Here is a 20,643-nt window from a genome sequence, read left to right as displayed (position 1 = left end):
GGTACCTTCAATAAATTAATATTGTGAAAGTGGTACAGAGCATATAAATAACTGCGTAAATAGTCATTGGTTGACACAACCAGTTAAGTTCTGTGAATAGGCAAGAAAGATGAGAGATTACCACAGGAAAAAAATGACCAGCCTGTACAAATCATGAAATAGCTCACTTTAATTTGAATTAGCTTGCCATTAAATAACTGTTAGCCCAGAAGATTCTAGAGTCTATGTGGCAGGAAAACTTGCATGCTTCCTCTGAAGTTACTGCTTCAGCCATAAATAAGTCAACCAGTGTTGATTGATTCATGTAGGTGTCAATATATTTTATAGCAATTTTTTTCCTTTTATGGAAATATATTAGAACATGATTTTAGACTGAGACAGTCTAAGAACTTATGGTTCAAATCTCAGCTGTATATTTAAAATTTCTAATTTTGAAAGAGCCTATATTAAAATATCCATCAATCATGACCTTGAAATATATCCCTGTTTTAGATGTACTCTGTCCTTGCAAGTTGTAACAGATGACTAAAGAAACTCTGTGTTAGAAAGAATGCATTGCTTCTGGAAATCTGTTAAACCTATGCTAGTAGAGTAAAGTGGATAGAAAATGATATAAAACATATTTTCTAAACAAGAATTTCTATTACAGAGAAGACACAATGTTATATTAGCAGTCAAGAAGAGATAGAGTTTCCTTTAAATCAATGTTAGATGAGATAGATTATATGGCAAAAAATTGTATAAATATTTATTCTATAATTTCATGTACAAATATTTCTGTTTGAAAAAATAATTTTTTTGTTTGTTGAAATACAATGAATCCTGTAGGAAATAATAGAATTAATTTATCAGCTATTGATTTGAGAGTTAAGATCAATATTTGAGAATTCTTTAGAGATTTCCATTTTATTGACTTAGTCTTATGTTTTAAGGAGTTTTTAAACTATATTAATAAACACTAAACTTTAAGTTGTTATCACAGAAAGCAATCAATGTTTATCTCAGTGATTCAATCATTGAAGCTAGATGGTAATTAGTTTTGTCATCTTGTTCTTTAAAACGATATCTAGTGTTTTCTAAAATATGTAAACATTATTTTTCTTAGCAAAACTTTTGAGGTAAATTATTGTCAGAGTCAAGGTAAATGTTTTCCAAATGCTATCTTTCGTTTGTATGTGATTTAATAAAACTCAACATGTTTTGATAGTTTAATCTCTACTTGTTATCAGGTGGTGTGTTGTAACATTTATGTGCTTGAGCTGGTTCTAAACTTATGAACAATCTTTTTTTATTTTGTCTTATGGGATTTTAATATAGAGCAATTAACCAAATTCATATATTTTATATATCTTCATAATTAGCGATTTGCTTTAATGATAACAAAATTCATTATCTGAGATCAAGGTGATAAGTAAATAAGACGTTTTGTGGGAATTTAGAGGTGACCTTGTGATTAGTTCTTTGAATTTTAATACATTAAAATGTACCAATTGCATTGGTTTCTTACTTAAATCCAAGTCCATAAAGAACAAACAAAAGAAGAGATTATATGGCATTTATACCTTTCTCGAATGTATTAGTAGTTTAAGTGAAGGGAAGTGGCTTCAATTGACAAAACCTAATTACATTATTTTGTTCCCTGGGAATGCACTTCCTACCTGTATTCATCAAAATACTCAATGCTATCAATAACATTTTTTTTACTGTCTTTCACACTTTAACATACATTAATATTTTTCTTTCAGATTAATCTTTCTTTATTCTCACTAAATGTTACTTTACATTTAAATACCTTCTAGAATGTGCTATACATTTGTATAGTGCACCTTATAATTAAGTAGAAATCTATAATACATCACTTCAAGGTATCCATGAGTAACGAAATTTCCTTTGTTATAAACAAGTGTAGTAATAGAGACTATTCATGAGAAACTTTTTATTACTCATTTTCTTAGAGCACTTTTCTTTACATAGAATCTAATTTATAATGACTCTGTTAGCAATTTATTGATCCCAACTAGATGTATTTTAATTATCATCTCTTAATCCACTATTCAGATATCTATTATGATTGGTAATAATTAGTGGAATCCATTTCACTAGTCTTGCTTTTAAACATTCTCAAATGTAACTAACTTATTTTATTCATTTCATTATGGTAACTGTTTTAGCAAAGCTAATTGCATTAATGCTGTAGTGTGAACAATAGCTGCAACATTAACTCAGTGATACAGTTTGTAATTTTAAGTTGTTACCTGTAGGCTATTCACTTCTGGGAGTAAGCAGTAACATTGCAGACTGTACATTTGATATGGAAATGAATAACCTTTTGAAGGCACAAAAAAATTCCTCATTTTGCTTAGATTGTTATCTTTGTTTTCATTCTTAAAATAATACCAAGCACATACTGCAAAAAGTGTTACAAAAGCTGAGCATATCAAGTCACTTCTTATACTATATCAGGAACTTCATTAAACATTATTTTGTACTATTTGTAGTCATTTTAAGATCTGGCAGTCGATAATGGTTACACTATATTTTGCAGATATAATTTAATAAGACCAAAACATGTTTGGACTTGTCACTGTGTTATTCAAGATTAAACCTATTATCCACTACATTCAAACTTTAATTAATTTAAACTTTGTGGTTATCTCACCCTGCTTTTCTTGACCAGAATTAATTAATCATTAAGGTAATGATTTCACCCACTTCTTACAAAGTGCATTAATTTAATTAATTAAATTTCTTAGCTCGCTACATTAATAATATTAGCACCAACTTATTATTAGTGTAGGAAGTAGTTTGTCAATGTGGAGAACATTGAATAGAGGTACCCAGAAAAATATCTCAGCCATTTTCGAGGTCAGTATATCATTTTCTTTGTCTTGACATCTTGAATCCAGAAAAGTTGGGAGGAAGAACCAGTGAGGCTTGCAATAAGGCCGAAAATCCAGTTGAAAAAAGTTGTACCTCGATGCTATTGACACAACCTAAACCCACCCAAAATCACTCACCCAAACTCGGACCAGAGAGTTTAGCAACACACCATCATAAGCACACTCAATCAATAACTTTAGTGTGACTCCTGTATTGTTTTTCAAGGTGTTATGACTCATTTAATAATATTCCTCTTTACCACCATAACGATAATGAGTTATTATCTAACTATCTTGTCTTACTGACCATCTTAAAGATACTTACCTTGGTATCTTAAAATACAGACAATACCTGTGGAGGGTTTCTGTATGTTTTTTCTAGGTATTATGGCTAAAATATGCAATGTGATACACCATTTCATTGTGCCAGTATATTCTACAAAATGAGAAATATGCAATCATTGTTTCATCTTTCAGATGCATACATAAATAAATAATTTTTCATAGGTGGAATGATTAGAAGAGGTCTTCACGGTCAAGTCAAGACCAAAACCAGCTTCCTAATTTTATTCCTTGCCAAGATATCGTATTCTGAAAATCAAAAAACTTTGACTGCATTTCTCTTGGTTTTTAAGTTGTGGCACTTACAACAGTCTGTTACTAAATGCCTCATTTGTAATTGTTAAAAATATCATGTAAAAACTTTTTGAATATCTTCCAGTTGACATGTCCTTTGGAAAAATAAAACAAAAGAAAGAAAAAGCCTGATTTGAATTATGCTTCAAACAACATCAATGAAACATTAGCAGCATTGTATAATTTATCACTGTAGGGAAAATTATACTTAAACAATATGCCAACAGTACTTGCCATGTGTGATAATGTAGCAACTTTTTTGTTGCTACTCATAAAAAAACAACTGCTTTTATTTTCAAGATAGAATCACTACATCATAAGATTGATTATATCATATTTAGCATCTTCTGCCAGCATAAGCATCACAGATCACAGGGCTCTTTCATTTAAAGAACATTTGAAATACTAAATATTGGGAATGGATTTTTCACCAACATATGACAGCAGTGATAGTAATCATTATAATGATTTTTTCCTTATGCTTAATAATGATGTTTCTATCGTATGTGTTAGTTCACCTTTAATTATTTGATAAATTATTTTCATATCATTTGCATTTTTGCCTTAATTAAAGAACAAAAGTAGTCTGATTTTAAACTTACTAATGGAGTAAAATATACATCACTGAGAATATCTAATAAGAATGAAACATATCCTTTGATTCTATCAGTTGGCTTTAAGAACAAGATTCACTCCCATCAGTATCATCTTCATTTAAAGCATCTCAAGAAGTTTCTGTTTACAGGCAGTATCGGTGATCTCAGCTGAAGTTTTACAGCTCACTATAATACATGTGCAAGAGCCTTCAGTGTCTGATTTAAGCCTCAAACTCTGCATGTTCATTTGGTCAATAAGAACAGAGAGGAAAATGACCTTTCTTGCATACAGCTTTTATTTTAATATTGAAGCAGTTTAAAGAAATGGCATTGATTTTATATAAAATTATTGCAGTAGTCATAAAGATTTCAAAATGCTTTCTCTATCCTTTGAATTTTTACATTCCAGTAGAGAAGAGGAAAGGGAATAAATTAGAATATTGACCAACAATAGTTGTTAGTGAAGAAAATGATGTCATGAAATAATTAACAGAACAAAAAAAGACATTTATCTTAATTACCTTTTATTACAACCAATAAATAATCTTAAGTGAAACAAATCACTTCCTACAAGAGTGACACTATCCAGCTCTCTCTAAAGAAACATTTGATAATAATGATACTAAATTATTCAGTAAAATAATTTGGGTATTTAAGCCACAATATCGTGCTTATATGTCTGCCAGCAAATGTATTTCATGTTCAACGTTGATGGATTTCATCAGTTTCAGTACTCTTTTACTCTTTTACTTGTTTCAGTTATTTTGACTGTGGCCATGCTGGAGCACCGACTTTAGTCAAGCAAATCGACCCCAGGACTTATTCTTTGTAAGCCTAGTACTTATTCTATCGGTCTCTTTTGCTGAACTACTAAGTTACGGGGACGTAAACACACCAGCATCAGTTGTCAAGCGATGTTGGGACACACATACACACAAACATATACACACACATGCATACATATATATATATATATATATATATATATATATATATGATGATGATGATGATATATATATATATATATATATATATACGATGGGTTTCTTTCAGTTTCCATCTATCAAATCCACTTTGGTCAGCCCGAGGCTATAGTAGAAGACACTTGCCCAAGGTGCCACGCAGTGGGACTGAACCGAGAACCATGTGGTTGGTAAGCAAGCTACTTATCACACAGCCACAGTACTGTTAATAATCTGAGTTCTTTCTGTAGTTTAATCTTCAAATCCTTTTCTAGCAACACTTAATATGCATTCTTATGCAGAGTTAATCCATTTTCTGTATGATGTATTTCATCATCATTGAAATTGTATTCACTTGTCGAATTTAGAAGAAAAACCACCAGATTCCTATATAATGGTTATTCTCTGACCAGAGAATATACAATATATTCATAGTTATATCAAGTTATATCAATATATTCATAGTTATATCATAGTTATATCATAGTTATATCATAGTTATATCATAGTTATATCATAGTTATATCAAGTTCTATATATACGTCATAGTTATATCAAGCTGATAAAATCCAGTAACATTGAAATTGTTGTACTTTTATGATATTGAGTGCTTACTGTAGAGGTTTTCATCTGAAAATTGTTTTACACTGAATTTCTTATATGGAACTAATTCTGCTATTTGCTGTGTAGTGTATTATGTAAATACTTGTTTTATTCATTAGTTACAATGAACTTCTCACTAAAATAGATTCCATCTGAAGGAGTCAAATAAATAGTCTTAATGCAAATTATTGTTAATTAACCCAACTTTCTAGCTTTTGTGGGTTTTTCCTTTACATATATCTTCTTAGAATGTCGATTTTTTCTAAGCTTTTTTTTTATTAACTATTATTATCATGGCAATAACTAATGTTATTATATTTAAACCGTCTTTAAAACCAGGCTTTTCTTCTTTTTTTTTTGTTTTTGCATGGTCGCAGTCTAATGACTGAAACAAATAAAAGAATAAACTACATTTCCTACATATTATCGTTTACCCAGGTGCTAATCTTATAAAGATAATAATTAAGATATTTTTATTTGAGGTTAAATAACATTAAATTGGAGAGACTCAAAGTATGAACATTTTTCAGTCAATCAGTTCACCTTTAATATAATTAAAAGCACAGAATACAAAACACCTCCACATTAACTTTTGTACTATTTTCTTAGGCAATTTCTTTATTTATCAGTGATAGAATTTGCTTTTAGGGTAATTTCTCTATTTATCTGACTGAATTTGCTTCAGGAAAATTTACATTTCTCTTTTTTAAATCATGTTCATGTTTTGTCTGGAGGTGTTTTTACATTCATAAGTTTTATAATGAAGTCTTTGGTTGCTTTTCTGCTTCTGTCACTTCAAGTATGTTTGTGCATTGTAAACTAAAATAAATATTTAAAATTTAATTTCTTATTAGTAACTCAAGTTTCTCTCATGCACTTTTCTTTCTTACAAATCATTGCAAAAAGAATGTACTAAAAAAGTATCGTTGTAAGATAAAATTATATCAATGTTCTTGTCTATTGATCGACACAACAACCCTGGAGTATATCAGTATCTTAACATGTAATTCATAATTTTGACAAAACAAGCTATCCTCTAAACTATGATAATAAATAAAAAAAGAATCATGGAGTCAACAAATTTTTAAAGTTTATGAGGTGTCAAATACAGAAATCAACGAGGATATTTCCCAAGATATTGTTGTCATAGATATATTGCAAAACTGCCAGATTAAAATTTAAAAACAAGTAAGCCATTTTGCGATATTTCAATATGAAGTTGAAATGTTGGGAAATATTTTATGATTTCAAACGAATATTCAGTAGTTAACCTTTTTGTTACCAACTCATCTCTGACTGGCCTTGGTTCTATGATATAAACTTTCTATTTTAAAGTGGTCTAAATTAAAACCTTTTTATCAATATTTCATGTTAATTTATGTTCCAAACACTAGCTTAAGTGACAAAGCTATTTTACTACAGTCTTCATTATTTTCAAAATTAATTTATACAAAAGGAATATATTTCATAAGAAACATGGTAGCAAAATGGACTATATTACATTTCCACCTAACTTGGGAGCTGTGATTTTATATTGCTTCACTTGTTCTTCCTCATCAAGCATCATTGCTGTGTTAAGAGTTTACAAAGTTCTAGTAAGATCTACATTGAATTGATGTTCACATGTTCACTACTACACAGACCAATATCCTGCAAATCATTCAAAAGATAATTGTCTGATTGATCAACAAACAACCACTAACTCACAGATTTGTTATTTTACCTCTCTGTCTTTTCTATCATTGCTACAATGGTCTCTGTCTCAGACCCTCTTAATTCAAAACTGTCAAATACATCTGTTTCTTCTCTTATCATTCCTGAGTTGTAGACTTAGTCTGTCATCCAAATTTAACACAACCACATTGCACTCACCTAAGGTACCTTAAGTGGAGTCTACTCTGTTGCAAATTTTCAAACAAGATTTCTGGTTTGAGTATGCTTTCCTCTGTCCCTCTCTCTCTTTCTCCCTCCTGCTAGTCTCAGAGGTCCTTAAAGGGTCATGGGAATTGACCTCCTGACTAGAAGATGAAAAATAAATCCTCGCATCATTCACTTCACAGATTATGCATTTAGCACCTTCCTAGACATTACTCTCCAGAACAAGCCCCTTCTAGAATTCCCTACCATTTCCCATTTTACTTCAGATATCAGATTGCAGATGTCTTATTCTGAACCTTAGCAGCATTGATCAATAGAGTTCATAGACACTTCTTCATCTGAAAAAAAAAAAAAAAAAAAAAAGAAAGATAGAAAGAAAAGTCCATTTTCCTCATACTAATTAATTCATTTCCATTTTCTAATACTGGCTTGTGATGGATATCTCTGTAGAATACTAATATTCAAAACGCTGTAATGTCTATGTTATTTTGGCAGTGTTTTGCAGACAGGTATGCACTAATAAGAAAAAAATGTGTGTGGACATGTGTGTTTATGAATGTGTATATATTCAGATTATGAGAGTCAATATGTTTATGCCTATGTATATGCATGCATATTTACATCAATCTATGTGAATGTGTTTATCTTACATCAGTGTATGTTTGTATGAAAAAGTGTATGAAGTTATACATTAGGGATAAACATCATTTGCAATGGTATATTAGTATGTAAATAATAGATGTTGTTCAAACTTAGAAATTTTGCTAACATTTTACATAACTCTGATCAATACTTGTGTTTGCATTCTTTCGTGTGCATATTGGCATATTCTGAGTGATTGTGAGTGGAGTCAGCATATATGTATGTGTGTGTGCAAGATGGTTACTCTGTATGTAATCTGTTTGGTTATCAATTGGTGCCACTCCTACATCATAGCTGAGTGAATATATAAATGTATAGACATATCTAAAATCCAAGACCGGCTATTAGGTTTCAAAAGTTAATGGAACCATTCTAAAATGGAAGATATATATATATATATATATATATATATATATATATATATATATAACAGTGTTATAAAAGAGCACAAATGACAACAATGGAGGAGGAGATGAATGTGGTTAAAAAGGAAGAACAAATAAGACAGGGTCAGTAGTAAGAAAAGGTAAGGTAGAGTGGGCAAAAAGGGAAAATAGTATATGTGTGTGTGTTTGTGTGCATGTAAATATGTGTGTGTGGAGGCACATGGCCTAGTGGTTAGAGCAGTGGACTCACAGTCGAGGGATTGTGGGTTCAAATCTCAGACTGGGTGATGTGTGTGTTTATGAGCGAAACACCTAAGCTCCATGCAGCTTCTGCAGAAGGTAATGGTGAACTTCTGCTGACTCTTTCGCCACAACTTTCTCTCACTCTTTTTTCCTGCATCTAGCAGCTCACCTGTGACAGACCAGCGTCTCGTCCAGGTGGGAACCTATATGCCAATGAAACCAAGAAACTGGCCCTTATGAGCCAGGCATGGCTTGAGAAGGAACAAAAAAAGAAATATATGTGTATATGTATATCTATCTTTCTATTTGTCAGCCTGTCTGTCATAACAGTGTGGCACAGGGAGATGACAAAGGAGGATATGAACAATCAGGAGAAACATAATAGATGCAGACATGCTCAATCCCTCATCAGTTATTGATCAAATATCATTGCATTTTTGACATACATGCACACTCATCCATACATATATATATATATATAGATATATATATATATATATATATATATATATATATATATATATAATATATACATATACATATATATATATATATATATATATATATATATATATATATATATATATATATATATATGTATACATATATATATACACATACATATAAATACACACACACACACACACACACACACACACGCACGCACACACACACACACACACACACACATATATGGCCTGATTATCGAACTCTTTAATTGGATGCTTTTAAATTCACCAATCAGTCACCTCAGAATAGTCAATCCATCATAATGTTGGTGACAAAAAGTCAGGCTAATTCAGTATTTAGTAACAAGAATGACCAACATATGCTCTTCTAAAAAGCTTTATTACTTATATTATTTTCAACATTATTATGCAAATAGAATAATATTTTTTAAATTCAAAGCATTTAAATAGTCAAATTTTAAATATTGTCTAGTTTTTAAGTTGTTTTAATTCTTTTAATGGCATCAATTTAATATTCATATATAGCAGATACCGACATATACTGACAGATACAAAACAGATTAAAGAATGATATTTTGAAAAAAATCAACATAATCTCAATATGTTCTACCTTTCGCTAATAAAAATGTATTTAGGAATGAATATATTACCATATTTATTTCCTGGAACATTAAATAGCTCATTACACATCCATTGCACATATGTGAAAAGCTACACATCAATTCAGTAGATTCTTCAGGTTGCTCTCATCATCGTCATCATCGTCATCATCGTCATCATCATCATCATCGTCATCATCGTCATCATAATTACTATTTAACGTCTGCTTTTCATGCCGGCATGGGTTGAATGGTTTGACTAGATCTAGTGATCTAAAGGGTTGTGTCAAGCTCTAGTATCATCTTTGTCATGGTTTCTATGGCTGGATGCCCTTCCTAATGTTGATCACTTCACAGCATGTACTGGATGTATCTTTCATGTCACAGGCATTGCAATGTGAATACATAAGAAGTGCCTTTGCTAAAGTATTTCCAATGCAAAATAGAGTTCATGAATTAAAAGTTGGTCATTAATATTACATTATTTAATAGGGTGGCAAGCTGGCTGAAGTGTTAGCACAGAGAGTGGAATGCTTAGTGGCATTTTGTCTGTCTTACTTTCTGAGTTCAAATTCTGCTGAGGTTGACTTTGTCTTTCATCCATTTGGTAGTGTTGGTGGTGGTGGGGTGGGGGGGTCATTAAAATAATTACCGGTTGAGTACTGGAGATGATGTAATCAACTTACATCCTCCCCAAAACTGCTGGCCTTGTGCCAAAAATTTGAAACCAATGTTACATTATTCAAAATCAGATCAAACTATTTGTTTCAACCTTCATAGATGGAAAATTGAAACAAAACTCACTGCATCATAAAGAAAGAAACCAGCTTCAAGAATTCATGTGGCCTAATGATTAGGGTGCTGGTTCAGTTCCCAGATCATGGGTTCAGTTCCCAGACTGGGTGCTGTGTTGTATTCTTGAGCAAAATACTTCATCTCACATTGCTCTAGTGCTGTGTGGGGGACCAACACACCAAAGAATAGACCCAATATCTCTTCTGCATGTTATAAAAGGTGACTAATAGAGATTAAGATAGGATTTGCCCTCTGACATCATAAAACCCTCACCAGCAATGACAACCCAAACAGACCCATGTGTTGCCTGAGTGGTACAATGGTGTCATCCACCAGGAATCACTAAGAAATGGTAGATGCAGCAACGTGCTGTTACAGCATATACCTGCTTTAAATAAAAAGTACCTTCCCCCATGTTACTTGCTTCTAAAATCTGTTTTGAACATAAATTATATAATTCATTTCTATTTTAGCCATCTAATAACTAATTATCTAATTATTTATTTCAGCATAGAGTAATAGACATGATAAACATAATTTTATTTTTCATGGTTTGTTTCCTGGTATTAACCCTTTAGCATTTTAACTTGCCATATACAGCCCAAACATTCTACTTGTTTTAAGTTCTAACTGATAAGATCTGGCCTTTCATACCTACTCAGCAATGTCACTCTAAAAATAAACAATCACATCATTGAAATCTTGAAGCAATGAGATAATGCATGATTGATCCAAAACATTATAAATAAACAAATATTACATTTGACAGAGCAATCTGAATGCTAAAGGGTTAATAAAGAATGGAAAATAACAATATTACATTAATCACATTTTTGCTTTTGGTTGATTATTTTGAGTTATTTTGCATGATTAATGCTTTCATTTTAGAGATCTAACAACTGCATTGCTGTTAGTCACAAGACTGTGTCTTTAATCACCATAAAAGAGCACTAAAAGCTAATGGTCTTCATTTTTGATTTTGATGCATTTACAGATAAAAATAATCTTACATTATGGAAAAAAAAAAGACAATGTAAGATAATCTTGAATAGTTAATTGTACGCTTTTTACTCTTTATTTTTTGTTTTAATCACTGGACTGTAGCCATGCTTGAGCAACACGTTGAAGAATCTTTATCCAATCATATCAACTCTTTTCTTTTTCCATCACACTAAGTCATGAAACATAAACACTGGCAGATTTTTTTCAAATAGTGTTAAAACAACGACTGACATATAGGCAGACATACTCAAACAGGCACAAGCACAAATACACACACATACACACACACACACACACACACACACACACACACATACACACACACACATATATATATATATCATCATTGCTTAATGTCTGCCTTCCATGCTGGCATGGGTAGGACGATTTGACAGGAGCCAGCCAAGCAAAAACCTGCACTAGACTTATGCAACTGTTTTGGCAGGGTCTTTACAGCTGGATGCCCTTCCTAACACCAACCACTCAGCAGAGTGGACTTATTGCTTTTTACGTGGCACAAGCACCGGTGAGATCAGTTTTGGCAAGGTTTTTACAGCTGGATCCAAATGCCAACCACTTAACAGTGTGGACTGGGTGCCTTTAAGTGCCACCTGCACTGGCTGGGTCACCAAGTACTTGCAAGAAGAAGAGGTACAAGGTTACCTGGCCGGAGAGATCAGGAATGAGAGGGGTTAGCCATGTATCTCCACTACTGCAAGACACTTGTTTCTGTCCCTCTGTCATACTTTAACCTGGCATTACAGCTACCTCCATCAACATTACATCCCACTCATTTGAGGGGGTCTTTTCTTGCAAGTTACTTGGTGACCTCACTAGTGCCACTGCCACCTAAAACGTGTTCAGTACACTCTGTAAAGTGATTGGCATTAGGAAGGGCTTCCAGCCATAGAAATTATGGCACAGCAGATATTGGAGCTTGACACACTCCTCCGGTTCATCAGCCCTTTCCAAATAGATAGTGTGAACATCAACAAGCTACTAATGCAAATGACATCATTCTCATTGCGAAAATCCCAAACCAGCTGCAGACCATGTTGACAGAGCTGGACATGTATAGCTCAGTTGTAGTCCTTGAAATGAACCACATGTAAACAAAATACAAGTGGTCTGAAGATGCTGCACTTGGCTGAATACAGGTGAGAAGCAAAGAAACCTAGGAGGTAAAAGGTGGTCTGTTTTGAGCATACAAAGAAATATGAACTGATACATGGTTGTTGAAATCTCATTGAGAATAAGGATAAAATGGAAAGCATTTACCTCAATATGAGATGTGCTCAAAGCAAAACTGGACAAAACCCTCTGTGCTTGTCTCTTCTCCCTCTGTCATACAAGCAGTGTTGCTTGTTTTGTAATCTTGCAAATATGTCTGGACTAAGATAAAATATTACTTTGCTGGAAAACAGGTAAGCATTGGCAACAGGAAGAGCATCTGGCCATAACAATCTGCTTCAATAAATCCTTCTTGAACCATCCAAACATGTTAAAATGACCAGAACAACGATGGCAGTGATACCATTGATGCTGCTATGAGGACAATGATGATAATCATCATCATCATCATCATCGTTTAACGTCCGCTTTCCATGCTAGCATGGGTTGGACGATTTGACTGAGGACTGGTGCAACCGGATGGCAACACCAGGCTCCAGTCTGATTTGGCAGAGTTTCTACAGCTGGATGCCCTTCCTAACGCCAACCACTCAGAGAGCGTAGTGGGTGCTTTTACGTGTCACCCGCACGAAAACGGCCACGCTCGAAATGGTGTCTTTTATGTGCCACCCGCACAAGAGCCAGTCCAGGGGCACTGGCAACGATCTCGCTCGAAAACCCTACAAGGCCAGTCAGGCGGTACTGGCAACGGTCACGCTCAGGATGGTACATCTTCGGTAACAATGACAACAATGATTAGAATGTAAAGGTCTGCTTGATTAATCTCCTTTTATGGTAATGCCGTTTGGCTTTTGTATTTGAAAAGAACAATGAAATTAGCAGTAGTGGGATTCAATACAGTAAAAAAAAAAAGACTTCTTCAAAGTGGCACCCCAGCAAGGTTACTGTTCAATAACTGAAACAACAAAAATAATAAAATAATATATATATATATATATATATATATATACAGGGTGTCCACAAAGTCTGGGTACATGGGGATTAATACATACTTTAAGAAATTATTATTTCTTATATTTAATTGTTTATGTTATGATTTTATTTACTCCATGTACCCAGACCTTGTGGACACCCTGTATATATATATATATATATATATATGAAGTATGTGAATGTATAATCTTGGCACTTTTCAGATTCCTGTATGATTCATATTTATATTCCACAGAAGTGATAAAACTGTAATATTTACTGGGGTATACAACTCTCTTTGTTATTTGTCAGCAAAATGAATACCAATAGTTTACTATATAAAACAATATACCATGAGTTGTGGGTAAGGTGAATAATTCGGAATTGTTTAAAAGTACATATGTATGTATGTATGTATGTATGTATGTATGTATGTATGTATGCATGTATGTATGTATGTATGTATGTATGTATGTACGTACGTACGTACGTATGTGTAAATGTATGTATGTGTGTGTGTATGTATATATGTATGTATGTATGTCTAACTGCTACTGTCATGTTTAGAGCTCCATGTTGATTAACATCATCCAGTCTGCTTCCAGTATAGTGGTTAAACTGCCACTATATTTAGTAGTATTACTAATTATGAACTACAGAACAAATGTAGGAGGTATTCATCTGTAATTTAATGCAGTAAAATGTTTACTGATTATCCATTGTTGTTGAGCTTCTAAATGCATTTTGGAACATCTGTTGGAGGGCTCCAAGCAACCATAGTGGTGAAACACATAGAAGAACTTTAATATAAACTTTATCCTGGGTTTAAACTGATTAATGGAAACTGTATTGCAAGAATTTGTTATTTGTCTCCTTATAAAAAATGGTAATCAATAATTCATTCTGCTATAGAAAATATAGAAAATATAGAAAAGCAACAATGTAATTTATGGCATTTTGGGGGACAATTTCACTTCTTCATTATTCATCACTTGCTTATTTATTTAACCAAGTAACTAACCAATTGTTAATAATTTTTTTAGAAATTTTTACTACCAGTAACCCAGCGTGTAGAAAAATTAGTCAATAGACTATATATTATTCATATTGCCTCGTATTTATATGTTCAATCTTGGTGTACCTGTTGATGAAGACTCCGCCTAGCAAATTATTTTATTTGCTAATATAGAGCCAGAAACCATGGTCCAAGAGATAGATGGTAAATGTTTTTATTTTTCTGCCAAATCAGATTGAAGCCTGGTGTCACCCCCTGGTCCACCAGTCCTCAGTCAAATCGTCCAACCCATGCTAGCATGGAAAGCGGACGTTAAACGATGATGATGATAATATATATGTATATACGACAGGCTTCTTTCAGTTTCCGTTAACCAAATCCACTCACAAGGCTTTTGTTGCCCTGAGGCTACAGTAGAAGATACTTGCCCAAGTTATCACACAATGGGCCTGAACCTGGAACCATGTGGTTGGGAAGCAAGCTTCTTACCACACAGCTACTCCTGCACCTATACAGCACACCCACTCCTGTGCCTATGTTAAAAAAATATTTACCTGCAAGTCATTTCTGATCAAAGGCATTCCAGTTATGACCATATCATCTTTTTTGGAGATGTCTGAAACAATATATAATATATACTTTCTTTTTAAGATTGTAGAGCCTAATTTGATTTGAGGGGAATTTGTCTAATATTTCTGGCATCACCAGTAACAACATAGTGGCTCACTCATTGACTTGTCAAAAGGGAGTTGTACACTAATTATTTGAAGCACTGTATGTACATGCAATGTTTACTGTAAAGCTTAGAAAGGAAAGCACAAGCTTGATAGCTTGCTGTAGCAAATTAAAAAGCGAGGTGGTGAGTACCCATTGTGTATAATATAAAAGAATAGAACTTAACCAAGAGAGTTTCAGAGCATAATGGTTGCCAATGAAGGAGGATTTGCTAGCTAGGCAAACGCTATCTTTTGAATATGGTACCAACTGGGAAGGATTAAAAGAGATGTACCATAACAAATGATCTATTGGGAAATACAATTTGGTGAATCCAGTGGAGTATTTTCATTAGCTTATGGCTGAAGTAATTAGTCCTACTTTGCTCAGAAGTTTGAGCATTGTCACTTTGATGTGGTTTTGACTATGACATGAAGGTTTCAAAAGGAGAGAGGGAGAGAGGAAGGAAGGAAGGAAGGAAGGAAGGAAGGAAGGAAGGAAGGAAGGAAGGAAGGAAGGAAGGAATAAAGAAAGAAAGAAAGAAAGAAAGAAAGGAAGGAAGAAAGGAAGGAAGAAAGAAAGAAAGAAAGAAAGAAAGAAAGAAAGAAAGAAAGAAAGAAAGAAAGATAGAAGGAAAGAAAGAAAGAAAGAAAGAAAGGAAAAAATATGAAAAACAGACTGATAGAAAGAATCAGAATTTAATTTTTGCAGGAAATATTTATTTATTTATTTACTTATGTGTCAACCCAAAGGCTGGGGCCATACTGGTGCAGCACCATTATTTGAGGTAAAATATGAACAATTCTGAATTGATAAATCTTCCCAAAAGAATTAAAGAATTAAATGTTGAAAAGATTATTTATTTTCTACATTTTATATAACTTTGGGAATAGAGTTAATCTTTGATACTGAAATATAAACTAAAATGTGTTTTTATAAAACCATGTGGATTGAGCACTAACTAGATTTTAATGTCACAGTCTTAATCAATGTATGTGTATTCTGAGGAATAAATTGTTTTTCTTTAACAGGTTAGAAAGGGAGAGAGAGGAGAGTGAGAGACAGTGACTGACTGAAAGATAGTCAGAAAGAGATTCATAAAGTTGTCACTTTGCAACATTCATCAGTTGCACAAACAGTCATTTCTGTCATCTCCTCTTTCGTTGTGGTGTCTGCACTATCGTTGTTGCTGCATCAGTCACTTGTATGCTATCATCACACTGCCGGGAGTCACTACAACAGTTGCAGAAAACCATAACAATCAGCTGTGGAAAAATAGCAGATATAGAAAGAACAATAATTACTATAAATTTATTCCTATCCACAATTTCAATTTATTAAACATTACTCACTTTAGTAACACACTTATACAGACTTACTTAATCACACACACACACACACAAACACACACATACACACACATACACGCACGTACATACGTACATACATACATAAATACATACAAATTTTCGCATATACACATATATAGTACAAACATATATAATTGTGCATACAAATATATATATAAAGTTATATTTATCATATTACAAAGTCAAATATAAACACACACATACAAACAGACACATCTGTTTTAACCACCTTTTAAAAATTTATACCTTCTATTTTAAAAAAAAGTTTTAGTCATTTCTATTTCAAATACAATTAACTTTGTTCATTCCGGGATTGTTTTCAACTTCAAAATGATACTAGGACGTCCGAAGGTAAGCCACCTTTTTCTATAAACATCCTATCTTACTTTTATATATGTTTTTTTTTTCTCTCTCTCTTGTGGCTCATTGCAGGAATCTAGCAAATCATTTGTATGCCAAAGTATATGAAACACAAGAGGATATGTGTCGGAAAAGAAATGAAATAAGATTAGCTAATATTCAACTGGCAGCAGTTCGGGCACAGGTAGGGAAATATGTGATCCAATTTTGCTAACTGGAAATGGTTAACTTGGTGTGCTCTTTTAAACACTGACAATTCTTTTCTAAGACTTCTTCAAAGAAAAAAAATTTGACATTTAACATATCTGGCAAAGAATTAACATCATAAAAAATGTTAATAAGATAGGTGTATTCCATTTAGCAGACAGGATAAAAACACAAAAACCATCATAAACAAATGCATCTTTACTCTGACCACAAAAATGTAATCTATGTAATTACTTCAAACTAACACAAGACCACTTGAATGTTTTGGGGGCTTTCTACTTCTTTTTTTCCTCACTTGTTGCTTATTTGTTTGTTTTTGCAGGAGATGGATCAAGTTTTTCACTTATTCTTTATTTCTTTCCTTTGAATTAGGTTTTGTTCTCAGTTGATAATGTGTCTTAATGAACAGGATATCCGAATTTATATTCATGCATTCATGAAATATAACACGGGCATATAAAGATATACATAACTGCATTCAAACACAGACACACATAGATATATATCATTATATATGTATATGTGTGTATATACACATGTGCCTGTGTTTGTATAAATAGATACACACACATATACACACACACACACATATATGTATATATATACATATATATATATATTAAATTGAGTCTTATTTTAAAACTAGATTAAGAATAACAAAAAAGTATTGTAATAGAGGTTTGTTGTGGAGTTTGTCTTAAATGGGAGTCTTTGCGCAGCTGATACAAGTCCCAGTCAGCATGTCCTGGTCACTATAAACTTAGCAATAATATACAAGATGATACTGGAAATTTCCCAACATAGCCTTGTGCATGAAGAACATGGAGATAAGCGCTAGTTGGTCAACTGGGATTTTGTAAGTTCTCTCCCTTGTCCTCTTTTAGGATAAATTTTCATTAATGCTGATGGTCTCTCCTCTAAATTTGCTTATAAATGAAATGGTTTAAAAATTGCTTCAGCTGACTTACGTCCGTGTGTGTGTATGTGTGTGTGTGTGTGTGTGTGTGTGTGTGTGTGTGTGTGTGTGTGTGTGTGTTTAGAATTACAACCAAAAATATATCATGTAAAGTTTGTTTATATGTATTAGGAACGATAGGAAGTAAAATGATTATTTACTACTCTGCTACTCATAGTTTTCTGTCACATGAGTGTATTACACATACACACATACACACACACACACACACACACACACACACACACACACACACTCACACACATACACACTCACACACACACACACACTCACACACACACACACACTCACACACACACACACACACACACACACACACACACACACACACACACACACACACATATATACATGTGTGTGCATGTGTGTGCGCGCGTGTGTGTGTGTATACATGCATATATATATATATATATATATATATATATATATACATACACACACGCACACACATGTACATAGATACAAATACATACCTGTATTTGTATTCATATATATGTAGACACACACACACACACACACACACACATATATATATATACATATGCACACGCACACACACACACGTGTGTGTGTGAGTGTGTACATATGTATGCATAAATAATATAATATATATATATACATTATCATCATTATCAGTTACTGTCTGTCTTCCGTGTTATCCATGCCATTATGGAAAGTGATATTACATGATGATGATGATGATATATATATATTAATCAAAGTATACAATATTGTAGATCCATTATAGGTGATCACACCAATCAGTCATACACAGGATATTATATTATGAGACAATTATGGCCATTTTTTTTCCCCATACCGGCCACTTTGAGGAGTGCTCTTTTAGTGTTTCGTTACTAAATATCCTGTGTAAAACTGATTGGTAAGCTCAGCTGCAAATGGATTTATGTTACCTACTTTGATTAATATACCCACTCTTTTGATAGAGGTAGTCGATAGCTTCCGCTATCTGGGCGACCAAGTTAGTAGTGGGGGTGGGTGCGCTGAAAGTGTAGCTGCTAGAATAAGAATAGCCTGGGCAAAGTTTAGAGAGCTCTTACCCCTGCTGGCGACAAAGGGACTCTCACTCAGAGTAAAAGGCAGACTGTATGACGCATGCGTACGAACAACCATGCTACATGGCAGTGAAACATGGGCTGTAACTGCTGAGGACATACGTAAGCTCGCAAGGAATGAAGCCAGTATGCTCCATTGGATGTGTAATGTCAATGTGAATACCCGTCAGAGTGTAAGTATCTTGAGAGAAAAGCTGAACATTAGAAGCATCAGTTGTGGCGTGCAAGAGAGACGATTGCACTGGTATGGACATGTGGTGAGAATGGAGGAGGATAGCTGCGTGAAAAAGTGCCACACCCTAACAGTTGAGGGAACCCGTGGAAGAGGTAGGCCCAGGAAGACCTGGGCTGAGGTGGTGAGGCAAGACCTTCGTACATTGGGCCTCACCGAGGCGATGACTACGGACCGAGACCTTTGGAAATGGGCTGTGCGTGAGAAGACCCGGCAAGCCAAGTAAGATCGTTGCCAGTGCCCCTGGACTGGTTCTTGTGCGGGTGGCACATGAGATGCACCATTTTGAGCGTGGCCATTGCCAGTACCGCCTGACTGGCTCCTGTAGGATTTTCGAGCGAGATCGTTGCCAGTGCCCCTGGACTGGCTTGTGCGGGTGGCACATAAAAGACACCATTTCGAGCGTGGCCGTTTTCGTGCGGGTGACACGTAAAAGCACCCACTACACTCTCTGAGTGGTTGGCGTTAGGAAGGGCATCCAGCTGTAGAAACTCTGCCAAATCAGACTGGAGCCTGGTGTTGCCATCTGGTTTCACCAGTCCTCAGTCAAATCGTCCAACCCATGCTAGCATGGAAAGCGGACGTTAAACGATGATGATGATGATGATGATTCTTTTATTCTTTTACTTGTTTCAGCCCATGCTGGAACACTGCCTTTTAGTCAAAAACAATCGACTCCAGAACTTATTCTTTGTAAGCCTAATGCTTATACTATTGGTCTCTTAAAACCAGTATCCAGGTTTTAAGTTCAATATTGAATGCTCAAATTTCACTGGTCTGTCAGTGTGTGCAATCCACATATTTTATCAAAAAGTGGGTTTGATAATTTCCAACGTCAGAAATAACCATAGGTAGTTAGATAGAGTGATTAAAAAGAGATAATGGTGGTTAGCTAACAC

The 20,643-nt window shown here is 33.9% G+C and overlaps 1 protein-coding gene across 21 annotated transcripts in view; it reads left to right on the top strand.

The window, feature by feature from the left end:
* LOC106875793 (uncharacterized) overlaps window positions 1–20,643 on the top strand; it is an 848,542-nt gene that overhangs the window by 311,967 nt on the left and 515,932 nt on the right. For all 21 annotated transcript variants that reach the window (XM_089351827.1, XM_089351822.1, XM_089351821.1 and 18 more), the window contains one exon: window positions 17,326–17,437. In XM_089351827.1, the coding sequence (XP_089207953.1) occupies window positions 17,326–17,437 (112 nt within the window). The remainder of the gene's footprint in view (window positions 1–17,325; window positions 17,438–20,643) is intronic.

The sequence above is a fragment of the Octopus bimaculoides genome, chromosome 5, assembly GCF_046866305.1.
Source record: "Octopus bimaculoides isolate indiv1 chromosome 5, ASM4686630v1, whole genome shotgun sequence".
In the NCBI taxonomy this organism is placed as follows: Eukaryota; Metazoa; Mollusca; class Cephalopoda; order Octopoda; family Octopodidae; genus Octopus; species Octopus bimaculoides.
This window is presented reverse-complemented; position numbering and strand designations above follow the sequence as displayed.